The sequence below is a fragment of the Mirounga leonina genome, unplaced genomic scaffold, assembly GCF_011800145.1.
Source record: "Mirounga leonina isolate KUSES-001 unplaced genomic scaffold, KU_Mleo_1.0 Mir_91, whole genome shotgun sequence".
Lineage (NCBI taxonomy): Eukaryota > Metazoa > Chordata > Mammalia > Carnivora > Phocidae > Mirounga > Mirounga leonina.
Genome location: NW_023270839.1, coordinates 679,885 through 692,941, shown reverse-complemented (window position 1 = coordinate 692,941; position 13,057 = coordinate 679,885). Strand labels below are relative to the sequence as shown.

The following is a 13,057-nucleotide window of genomic DNA, read 5'->3' as shown; positions in this document are numbered from 1 at the left end:
TCCTGGGATGAAGTCCCTGGGATGGCTTCCTGCTCAGCGGGGAGTCTGCTTCTCCCTCTGACCTCTCCCCTCTCATGCTCGCTCGCTCTCATTCTCTCTCAAATAAATAAAAACCTGGATCTCTTTTTCTTTTTTTGGTTATTGTGAATTATCTAACTTATTTTAATAGATTTTTTAAGATTCCCAAATGGAGTGAAATACATAGAAAATCATTCTTAATAGTGTTAACTGTTCTAAACTGTTCTAATCTTACTAGAGTCTCAATAAGCAATATAAAGTTTAACAGAACAGCATAGAAATGAAGGACTCACTGAGAAATCATCTCCATTTCCTGGTTTAATGATGGAGAGTAAAGTATTGCACTTTATTAAATAATCAACACAAAATAATGTAGCCAACAGTAACATACAGGTACACAATTTAATATTTATTATATGCATTTTATATACATTATTTTTCAATAGCTGTACGTTTGCTATGTGATACAATCTTAAAAATTTGCTGATTCATAGTTTGTAAAACAAAAACCTTACAAAACTCATCAAAACTCGCAAACTGATCAGAAAAGTTTTTGGAAGACTAGAAAAAATACTTTATTGTCTTAATCATGCATTACACAAACAAAATCTTTAGTTACACCATAAAATTAAGCACATCTGAAAAAATAAAACAGGGATAACTAGTCCAAACACAGCAGATTTCTGTATCCTGATTCAACTATTTTTGTGTCCTATTTGTAATGCAAATAAAATTTTACTCCAAATATTTTTAAACAACATAGTTTTTGTTTGGAATCATGATAAACCAAGATATGCATCTGGGGGAAATCACCTTGGTTTGTAACTTAAACTATAAAATATTCCATTTTTAGTCTATTTTAGACCATTCAAAGAGTTCCAAAATAGATATACAGGTTCCTTTAGCACATTAATAAAAGGATATAAAGACCAACAAAAAGTGAAATAAATAATAGGCTATTAGCAAGATGGATAATCCTTGATAAATAAACTTGTAAATACAGTAAGATGTACAAAATATCACATAGTGATAGGATGCCAAGATTAGTTCGTTTTTTTTCTTTTTAAAGAGTTCATTTGGAGTATTAAACCCCATTGTTTCATTTTAATACACTTAATAAAGTCCTTGGTTTATATGAAGACAATTATGTGATGATGAAGGTGATTTAGCATCTTTATGGAAGGACTTAGCTGAGCTGTATTAGGCAAAAGAAGGAAAAAGTGTGGTTACACGGCAGCGGGTCAGTGAGATCTCTGTGTTTTAGGGTTGTATAATGCAGAAAAACTTCAATACAATCTTGAGCACTGTTGTGACAGGCTAAATATATAAAAAGACTTATAAAAACTAGAATTTTATCCAAACATTTTGTGCAACTAATGCTAAAATATTTTAAGTTAAATTTTCTTTTTTTTTTTTTTAAAGCAAAATAAGTTTAAAAGGGAATCTGTGGCATTCAACTGATAAACAGAAAATCACTAAGAGATGAAAAAAAGCTACTCTTGGAGCTCACTTCCCCCCCAACAAGAGCACCACATTCCTAACCCTAAGGCAGCACACAGAGTCCAAAATAAAAGTCTTTTGTAAGATCAGACTCCACATTGGCTTAAAGATACCTAAAAAACAGACATACGCTCAGTTCATATCCAGTACAGGCCACAAATAATGGAGTCCTTTTTATTTGTCCCATGAGATACAGTAATTACAATTAAATTAATGAGCCTGACATTAAGATGTGATTTCCATCAATTTATGCCTGCCTTGAATAGCCTTCACCAGGCAGATCACATGTAGTGTCATATCAGTAACCTTTCTGATGGCAGTGATGCAGACCCTCTTTCTGTCCAAGCAAATCTGTTGTTAAGATGGGAGTTTTTGTTGATTCACACAAATACTTTGGCAAGGGCATCAGCCCCTGCACTGGCAATATATGCTTTTGATGGATGGAAAGCAACATCATAAATCGATTCATCTAATTTCTTCCTATGTGCTGTTATTTCTTGCACACATGTCTTGCTGTCCAAATTCCACAATCTAATAGAACAGTCATGGCCTGTAATAAAAGAACAAATAAAGTACATTACTGAGTAACAATTCCTTTATAAAGTTTGTGGCAGTATAGGAAGTTCAGACTTACTTCCAGACATCAGATAGATTCCATTAGGATCTACTGCTAGACTTGTAACAGCATCCAAATGAGCTACCATAGAATGGATCATTTTACCTAAATAAAACAAAACACACAAGATAAAATTTTCACAAATAGTTACTAACTTGCGAGATCAGAAACCATAATATAACATCAACATAAAATAGACAATCATAGCAATATATTTTTTATTGTGGTAAAATACACATAACATAAAATTTACCATTTTAACCATTTGGGAAGGTATCATTCAGTGGCTTTTAGAACATTCGCAATGATATGCAACCATCACCATTATCCAGTTCAGAACATTTTCATCACTGCAAAAGGAAACCCGTACCCATTAAGCAGTCACTCCCTATTTCTCCCCTCCCCCAAGCCCCTGGTTACCACTAATCTGCTTTCACTCACTATGAGTTGGCCTATTCTGGATCCTTCATACAGTTGAAATCATACAGTAACATGTGGCTTTTTGTGTCTGCCTTCTGTCACTTAAAGTTTTCAATGTTCACCCAGTATACAGGCATACCTTCTTTTATTGCGCTTCAAAGATACTACAGTTTTTTGTTGTTGTCGTTGTTGTTGTTTTACAAACTGAAGATCTATGGCAACCCTGTATTGAACAAATCTATTGGCACCATTTTCCAATAGCATTTGCTCACTTTGTGTCTCCGTCACATTTTGGTAATTCTTGCAATAATGCAAACCTTTTCATTATTATTATATTTGTTATGGTGATCTATGAGTGCTTCCAACTCAGTGAAAGCTCAGCAATGGTTAGCATTTTTTTTTTTTTTGCAATAAATATTCTTCAATTAAGGTACATACGTTGGGTGTTTTTTTAGACATAATGCTATTACACACTTAGTAGACAACAGTATGGTATAAACACGACTTTTATATACACTAGGAAACCAAAATTCATTTGACACACTTTAATGACAAATCAGCTTTACTGCAGTGGTGTGAAACTGAACCCACAGAGGTATGCCTGTAATAATTTTTTTAAGAGCATTTGAATTCTAATGCAGAACTTTCCCAGTTACTCCCCAAAAGAGACATCTGTGCGACATGAATCTGACAGTACCTGGTAGGCAGTGGAAAACATAATGACTGTATGGTTGCATCAAAGGCTTAAGATCATATAAAGTGGAATTAAACTAGAAACAGAAAAAATCTTTCTTGTTAAGAAATGTAAAGATTATTTCATATACAGGGTTACTGATAAATCACTAGAGGATATATTCCTAACTAAAGACTCTACTATTATCAAATTCATTTATCCTTTGAAATGTCAATCATTTTATACATTAGAAACAAGAAAGGGGAGAGGAGTGAGAGTATATTAGAGAAATTATTCTGGATTTCCCCAGATAGTAGCAAAAACAGTATTCTGGAAAATCAGATTTAATGAATATCTTCACTCAAGATTTGGCAAGAAAATGGGATTCAGTAGCAAGTTAAAATTAAAAAACAAGTTATAAGTACAAAGTTGTGTTGCATAAATACCTTGGGACAAGGGGATTAGCCTCTGCACTGGCAATATATGCCTTTGATGGATGGAAAGCAATATCATAAATTGATTCATCCAAGAAGGGAATAAAATAGCAAATACTGATATTTCTAAAATTTCCTACCCTTTCATTCAGCAATGAGTCTTTATTACTCAAATGCCTGAGTTGCTCCTAATGAGAGGCCTTCTCCAGAATTCTAGTTACAATCATTTGCCATGTTTTTGGTCCCCTGTTGACATTCCACAACAGGACATGAAATAGATCTACTTTGCTTGTCTGCTACAGCTCCTGGCCTGAATATAAAACCACAACATAATCAAAGGTGCAAAAAGTTACTCTGAAAAACATAAAAGGTCCTATCATTTTCTGGCAATACTAACATCATTAGTTAAGTACAAAATTAGTCTCTCATCATTTCAAACCACATCTGTCTCTCACTAATACTAACAGAATAATTTTAGAGATTCTTCTCTGCTATTCTGAGGAACAGAAGAATCATTCAACATACTACCTTTAATTGCTTAGTCTAACATAACTCATCAGATCTAGAATCCATTCCTCGCAACATTCCTATAAAAAAAAAAACCAAGTATGAAATGGTTAGCCTCCAGGACAATAATCTCAAATCATTAGAGGTTAAATACCAAGCATCATTAGCTTCTCTTAAAATGTCAAATCTATGATGAGAACTCTTAATTCACAAATCTAGTTCCAACTTCTCTCCTGAGAACGATCCTGCATCTCCTAAATGTAACATGTCTTAAACCAAAGAATTCTTTCATCCAAACAGCAGATCTACTCACTTCTTCAAGGGTACTATAGTTTCCCAGTTTGTCTCCAGTTCTCCTACCTGTCCACTAAATTAACCCTATGATATGCTAAAGCCAACTTACAATCAACCCTTCCTCTCCATACAGTCAGAAGGCCACTTCGAAATTTAAGTGACTTCTTCAGACTGGACGCGAATAAGGAGGCAGAAAGCTGAACTAAGTTGGATGCTGGTGACCACAAAAGTCACAAAACTTCTGACACCTCCCGAGAATTAGGACTTTGTCTTTACCAACATATACTTGCAGCTTCTCACATTTAACCAATTTCACTTTTGCCCTACATCTCTGCTACTGCCTCTCTTCACTGACCACAGTTAATTCTCTCCTCCTATAACGGAGGAAAATAGAGGATACATGCAGTCACCCATTCTCCCCTCTCTGGCACCTTAAGCCCTTTGACTTGGGTAATCAATATTGTGAGCATCTATGAAATGGGGACAAAACAGCTATTTTTTTTTAAAGATTTAATTTATTTATTTGACAGAGAGAGACATAGCGAGAGAGGGAACACAGCAGAGGGACTGACGGAGAAGCAGGCTTCCCACCGAGCAGAGAGCTCAACGTGGGGCTCAATCCCAGGACCCTGGGATCATAACCTGAGCTGAAGGCAGACTGCTTAACGACTAAGCCACCCAGGTGCCCAAAAGAGATATTAAAAAAAAAAAAAAAATGTAGACTCTGGATGCAAACTGCATGCAGCGTGTGAATCCATCAACCATGTAATTTCTCTCTGCTGTTTAACAATCAACAAATTATGTAACTTTTTTTTAAGATTGATTGATTGATTGATTTGACAGAGAGGCACAGCGAGAGAGGGAACACAAGCAGGGGGAGTGGGAGAGGGAGAAGCAGGCTTCCCACAGAGCAGGGAGCCCGGGACCATGACCTGAGCCGAAGGCAGACGCTTAATGACAGCCACCCAGGCGCCCCACAAATTATGTAACTTCTTTTAAGCCTTCTATTTCAACTGTAAGATGGGAATAATAATAATACTTTATGTGTCTTATGGCTGTTAGAACAAACATGTTAATATATGTAAACCAAATAGAATGATATCTCACTTGCAGTAAGATACCACTAGAATATAAATTCTAAGAGGACCAGACATTTTGTTTGTTTTGTTCACAAAGCATTGAAAACTACCCCAAGGATATGTCAAGACCCTCAATAAACTTTGCTAAATGAGTCCACAACGAAATCATGATCTTCTGTCTCCAACTCCTCCATATCCCTCACTTGTACACCTTCTCCCAAACTCACCATCACTAGCTAAGTTTCTCAGGCACACTAATATGCAACTCAAATTTGCACCTCTACCAAAATTTTAAAAAATCATGAGCCCTTAATATCTCTCCAGAACAAATAGTAGAAATTGAAATTATAAATTCTTTAAAGATCTACCAGATAATGCAATTTAAATAATCTTTCTAAACCAATTTTACAAACCCCTGCTCAAATATCTTAAGTGATTTTCACAGTGCATAGCATAAACAAAAATCCATTATTCTTAGCCTGGCGCTGAAAAGTTCTCCTCAACAGTTTGTTTCCCTTTTCCAGACTTACCTCTTTAGCTTTACCTATAAGAAACTTTTGTTCCAGCCACCATTCTGCCTCTGCTCAAAATAGGCCCTTATCTGGAATTTCCTACTACCTTCTTCACTTAAAAACAAAACAGAACAAAAAAACAACAAAACTTACCCATTTCTTCAAGGCAAAGATCAAACCTTCACTATGAAGACTCCTTTACCTAGTATGGCTCATCTTATCGCAAATATGAGTGCCCTGTGTGCGCATGCACACACACAGAGACACACGTCCTATTTTCCCCAAACAACAATAAGCTCCCAGAGAGCAGAAACCACATCTTATACATGATAGCAGCCAGTGCCGTGCAGAATACAAAAGCTAAATATACTTTTTTTGTTAAAAATCTAAGAATTCATTGAGTTCATCCATAGTATCAATTTCTATAATGTTTCAGATAAATTCAATAAATACACTAGTCATTGGATAGAATACTCTATTAAAAACTTAGCTGTCAACACCAGACCAGCTATGAAAATACTCCAGTTTATCACATTTAAATGAATTACCAATTTTCAGGGAAAAATTTCTTTGGAAACAGTATATCCGAACACAATTTACAGTTTAATTTAACACTATGTTGTTATGTGTATGTACCTTGTGTGAAGTGAGACAGGATTTAGAAAGAATTTTTCCATTGTTAAGAGCCTATTGCTTTGTCTTTACATTACAGATAAGGTAACTAGACTAATTAACAGAAAGAATAAATTGGTAGAATTTGCAAACAATCTGAAAGACTATAGGTTCCTTATTTGTTATTAAATAAAATTTTATTACCATTTTCTTCATTTCTGCCAATAAAACAGCTCTAGAGACTCACACTTCGCTGTTAATACAACTACTGAAATTCCTGACCCTCCTCCTCTTAGAAACCTAAATATAAATCTTCAATAGTTAATTTTTAAAAATCTTTTCAGAAACACAGTAAAGGAAATTATCTCTGTGCTTGCAGCAGAAGAAGAGACTGAGGCTTCATAAAAATGTTCGAAGACTTGTTCTGAGGAAGTGCTGAAGTGAGAACTTTCATATGAATATGAATCTTCTTTCCTATGCAATATAGACTATAAATATTCATTCTCTTCTCAACTTGTTCTACTGAGTTAAAAGGAATCTGTCCATTAGAGTGTTATCTGAACACAGGGATTTATTTAAGACTCTAAAGATTAATAATTATAACCATGTCCAATTAATGGTTATAATCATAACCATTAATTATAAGATTAATAATTATATATAACCTTCAAAGAGAAATTTGTAGAGGGGCACCTGGCTGGCTCAGTCAATAGAGCATCTGACTCTTGATCTTAGGGTCGTAAGTTTAAAGCCCACTTTTGGCGTGGAGCCTACTTCAATGAATGAATGAATCAGTGAGATTTTAAAGAGAAATCTGTAGTTTCGATTTGCCGTCTTGCTTGATAATCTGTGGCCCTGCAATAATGCTGCAATTAACTTTTAAGTTTCTTACTTGGAGATCCTTCAAAACCCCCGTTTTAGCTTCTCAAAGAAGCCTGAGCACAAACAGTATTTCATGTGGTATTCTAATGACAGATGAAACAGAGGTCATTAAAGAAATAACCCAATGGCCAAATTAAAATTTAATTTCACTTCTATATAACTGGTAAGTTTCCTCACAAGAAATAGAGGGAAAATAACAATTAACAATTTCCACTATTTCATCATTTCATCTCCTGAGGAATAATTCTAAGAGCATATCTGAAGTACCAAACCCCAGAAAGAGACCTTTCAACAACAGAATTTGAAAGAAAAAATTTCAAATGGATGGGTTTATATTTAACATGACACGGAGAAAACATAATTGATAGGCAATTAAGGACAGAACTTAACATGTAAGTGTACTACATGAAGTGAAAATCTGAGTTGAAATAGTTTAACTTGGCAAATTTTTAGGCAAAAACTCAGTATGTCTTACATAAAAAGAATAGCATTTTTGATCATCTCAAATTTAAAGTATTAAGACTAAAAAGAAAATACAATAACCTACTTACCCGTTTTATTATCAAAAAATTTGATGTGTCTATCTTCATGAGCAGTTATTGTAACAGGAAGTGTGGGATGACTTACTACTCTGTTAATGTGATTATTGGATTGTAAACCTGAAAAATAAAGGAAGATAATGCACTAAAGTTCAAACTTTCCGTTAAAATTTGGATGATGGCTTTTTTTTTTTTTTTTTTTTTAAGATTTTATTTATTTGAGGGGCGCCTGGGTGGCTTAGTCTGTAAGCGTCTGCCTTCGGCTCAGGTCATGATCCCAGGATCCTGGGATCGAGCCCCGCATTGGGCTCTCTGCTCCGCGGGAAGCCTGCTTCTCCCTCTCCCATTCCCCCTGCTTGTGTTCCCTCTCTCGCTGTGTCTCTGTCAAATAAAAAAAAAAAAAAAAAAAAAAAAAATTTTATTTATTTGAGACAGAGAGAGAAAACACGAGCAGGGCAAGAGGGGCAGAGGGAGAGGAAGGGTGAGAAGCAGACTCCCCACTGAGCAGGGAGCCTGACATGGGGCTCGATCCCAGAACCCTGGGATCATGACCTGAGCTGAAGGCAGACACTTAACAGACTGAGCCACCCAGGTGCCCCTAGATGACAGCCTTTTTAGGCTTACCAAAAAGTAAGAATCATTTAAAAAATTAAAGCATTTGTATAAAATAAAAATCTGAAAACTAAAACTAGAGCTCTAGAGAGATACAGTTTCTTAAAAAATAGAAGTGTAAGCTATCATGTCCTATAATATGGATAGTATTAAGCTCAAATTTAGGAAAAATTAGGAATATTTTAATGCAGACTGTCAGTATAGGTGGTTTAGAACCTTAAAGACCCACAGTAATTATTACTTTAAATAACGAGTCCATAAATGAATTATAAACATTTAATGAACAAATTTGCAAGTGAAAATTAGATGTTTGCAAGGAACAACCCTTATCCTACCAAGTTCTTAATTTCTTATTAGAGATGAGGAAGAACAGAGAGGGATCAAAACTAATGGGAAAATATCATCAACATTTATTAGATTTTAACTACATCAGTCATTCCACATACATAAAAGAATTTTTTTTTTTAAGATTTTATTTATTTATTTGACAGAGAGAGACACAGCGAGAGAGGGAACACAAGCAGGGGGAGTGGGAGAGAGAGAAGCAGGATCCCCGCGGAGCAGGGAACCCCACACGGGGCTCGATCCCAGGACGCTGGGATCATGACCTGAGCTGAAGACAGAGGCTTAACGACTGAGCCACCCAGGTGCCCCTATAAAAGAACTCTTAACTTAGACACATTACCTGTGTTAGAGGGAGAAAGGGAGTAGAGTTGAAAAGATGCTGGGAAAGAAACCTTTGAGTATAATTTGGTTTGAGATTTGACCATGAAACCATTTAAATGGTTTAAATAGTTATAAAATGATTTTTTAAAGGCACTCACCAAAAAAAAAAAGTAAAATTAAACAAATGACTGTAACTGTATATCCATTTGGGGTATAAACACAAAGAAATGAACCATTTCAAGTGACTTTAAAGCAGAATAATTAGATGTCCCGTCCCGAGTGGAATACACCATGAATATGAAACCATTATCATTAATCAAACTACTGGTGGTGGTGTTGGTTTTATTATTATGAGATGACTATATCTGTACTGTGGAATAAATCAAATGGGAGATGATGAAGATGATTTTGCTGACAACCAAGAGTTTCGACATGATTAAGATGAGGTAAAAAGCAAACAGATACATCTGAATTTGAACGGGAAGTATTTGTATGAATTTATCAGTGTTTTTCTTTTTTAAAAATGCATTTCTAGCTCTGTCCACTGAAGCTGCCCAAACCAACAAGCAACTCAAGAGCCATAAAAGTCATCAGGACCAACCCAAAAGCCTTGCACCTATACTGTAATCTCTACATGTCATTTTCCACTAAAAGAAACCATGGCTCCTTAGAGAAATGCAGGATTTCAGTCTGGGGCACAAAATGAACAAGATGAACCCAAAACATCTTGCCATATCAGAAAGTAAGAAAGCTATCAATGACTACCAGAGTCATGTCAAAAGGACTCAAGAGCCAACCCGAAGAAGCTCGCACTGGCCAAAGATGAAACAGCCTGAAGACTGATAAAGGTAATACCTGCAAGAGACTGAAACACATCAGATACATTTATATCCGAGATTAGAGATTATAATGGTAATAAAAACAAACACCACCCAAAAGACTCAATGGTCACCTCTGGGTAATGCTAGGAAACAACCTCATTATTCTGAAAACTGATAAAGTCGGGGAGGGATCAATAATTGATCTTTCCCTTCACTTGTAATCACTAACTCCAGGGTAACCAAGTTATTGATGCGGGGTGTTCCTTTTTATAGAAATATTCTAGCTAATAAGTAGAGAAGGAATAAAAGAATTAGAAAATCATTTTTCAACAGAATTAATGAATTAATGGACCTAGACAATGATCAAGACTGAAAACGTAAAGATAAACAACCAGACAATATTTACTTCTGATAGGAGCTCACAAATTACTATAAAGTAGTTTTGCCAAAAACATTTAAAAACTTCATAATGAAGACAAATAAAAATATTAAACCTGAATTTGAATAAGCCTCTAGATCTATAATCTATTTATAGGAAATAAAATGAAAAGAGAAAGCACATTAAATGATACCACAAGGATGCTACCAGCAAAATCCACACTGTGGAAGCTACGGGATAAACGATTCAATTTCTTCAATAAAAAAATGCAAGGGAAATAGAAGAGATGGAGGGGTAACCTACAGGTAAGAAGAAACCTGAGGGACATATCAACCAATTACAATGCATAGGCCTTATTTGGAACCCTATTTAAATAAACTGTAAAACACATAGCCCATTCTACACTAAAAACATTGGCCATTCACACATAATTGTAAGAGATGGATGATGCTTTCCTCCGGCTTATATTATTTTCTCTACTTTCATATGTATTTTCATTAAAACTTTAAAATTATCTCCCCTGCTTTCACATTTACATTGCTCTTACTCTCTCTGTTCCCCCCCCCGAAATCCTCCAAGCTTTTAAGCATAATTTGAGAAAACTGCAAAAACACTGTAAATAAGTACACCTATAACGCACTGAAACTTTTTCATCATAAATTCAAACAGTCAAAATGTAAAACTTAAAAGAGTACCCTCTATTGTGTAATAATCCTTTTAAAGGTTTCAAAGAAACCTATGAAAACTTACCAGAATCTATCTGTGATGAAAGCATTACCAATGATTGTGATGTTTCTAAATCATAAATTACTGTACTACCAGTGTTGAAAGAGGTCACCATATGAGCTGGATCACAGCCTATAAAGTCAACAGATGTAGGTATTCCATGCTCTGAAAGGAGCCCAAAGAGATACAATGTAAAAACAATTTAGAAATCCCTAAAATTAGATTTTCTAATAAGAAAAAGGAACTCAAGTATTCTTGAAATAATGTTAATAATGAAAAAGAACAATTATGTTCGGACAGTGAAATATAATAGATAACGTTCCCTCAATTATTTTTAGTTATTTTAACATTCTATTTAACAGTATAAGAAAAAAAAAATTAGAGGGGCTCAAAAATTATGAGGAGGTATGTACCGAAGTTATTTTTTACTGTAAAATGATAAATTAGCATTCTCACATCACTATCTTGGGAGATTGCACCTGTTTGAGACCTACAAGCCTTATCAAGTAGCTCACACAAGCTGAAATTTTGGATCTATGAAAATAAAGCTTGGAGTCTGGAATCCGCCAACGCAGTACTATCCTACCATGTCCTGGGCAGCAATTTCTGCCTTTGTAACATTCAACTGGCTAGATCAATGCACAACTAGGTGCAATCCAGTGTCAAGCAATAAATTACCCAGATGAAGTAAGCAACAAATATCTAAATAAATTTTTACCTCAAAAGTTTGGCTAATTGAAAAATTAGTAGAATCACTAAGGTATCTAAGAGTAACCCTACAAAAATAAGCATATACTATTTCTCTAAAATGCTTTAAGAGAAAACATAGTTTCTAATAAAAATAAAAGGTCTGATTTTTAAAATAACTGAAAAATGTCTTGGAAAACATGACTAATACCAGTACACAAACATGTATATAAACAAATGGTATCACAAAGCAAACTACTTACAGCTTTCTATGATGGGAAAAGATTTGAAATTCTACATGTAATTCAGTTTGTACTCCCCACCCCCCCCAAGGGTGCTAATTCAGTGACTTTGGCTAGACTTCTCAACTAGTGTGCTCATACATATCAGATATGCTTAAGACTGTGATCCCTTCAGTCTTTGTGGGTAGCCACCTCCAGCAGGTGGAGGGCCTCATGTTGTTTCTACAAGCAGCCTCATTTGTCTACTTCACTACTACACAGTTTTATTTTTTAAATAGGACATGTCCTGGAAAAGGTCAAAAAGCACCGAGCTATAGGATATACTTGCAAAACTCCTTTCTTGTTTATAAGAAATGACTAAGAGTAAAAAGATTATCACATGCTTTATAAAATTCTTTCAATGTATCTCTTAGAGTAGCACAGGAATAGTAATCAATCATTTGCTTTGTCATTTCTATCTTCCAAATTTTAAAAAAATCAGCTTTTTTTAGAGGGCAACATTTACTTACCCTTGTCTGCATTGTAAGTGCAAATACATGGCAGTTTTTCTGGTGGATTCCATAACCTAACAGTGCCATCTGCTGAACAAGACAGTAATTGATTCTTTATGCCACTATAAGCAAGACCCCAGACAGCATCTGTATGTGCAACTAAAGTGCCAGCTAGAACATTTGGCTCTGGGAAAAAACAACAAACAAACAAAAATTAGCTAAAAGAAGTTGGAAAGAAATGTTTCGGATAAGTATAACTTACCATATAATTAAGTATAAAGACTACACATAAGAAGATAACCAAAGTTTACACACTGGCCATCTCTAAGTTGTAGAATTACGGGTTA

At 35.0% G+C, this 13,057-nt stretch overlaps 1 protein-coding gene across 4 annotated transcripts in view; it reads right to left on the bottom strand.

The window, feature by feature from the left end:
- Positions 1 to 406: 406 nt before the first annotated feature.
- STRN3 (striatin 3) overlaps positions 407 to 13,057 on the bottom strand; it is a 106,826-nt gene continuing 94,175 nt past the window's right edge. For all 4 annotated transcript variants that reach the window (XM_034993829.1, XM_034993830.1, XM_034993831.1 and 1 more), the window contains 5 exons: positions 12,729 to 12,896; positions 11,315 to 11,455; positions 8,099 to 8,206; positions 2,153 to 2,239; positions 407 to 2,068 (listed from right to left, as the gene is read on the bottom strand). In XM_034993829.1, the coding sequence (XP_034849720.1) occupies positions 1,899 to 2,068; positions 2,153 to 2,239; positions 8,099 to 8,206; positions 11,315 to 11,455; positions 12,729 to 12,896 (674 nt within the window). In that variant the 3' untranslated portion in view covers positions 407 to 1,898. The remainder of the gene's footprint in view (positions 2,069 to 2,152; positions 2,240 to 8,098; positions 8,207 to 11,314; positions 11,456 to 12,728; positions 12,897 to 13,057) is intronic.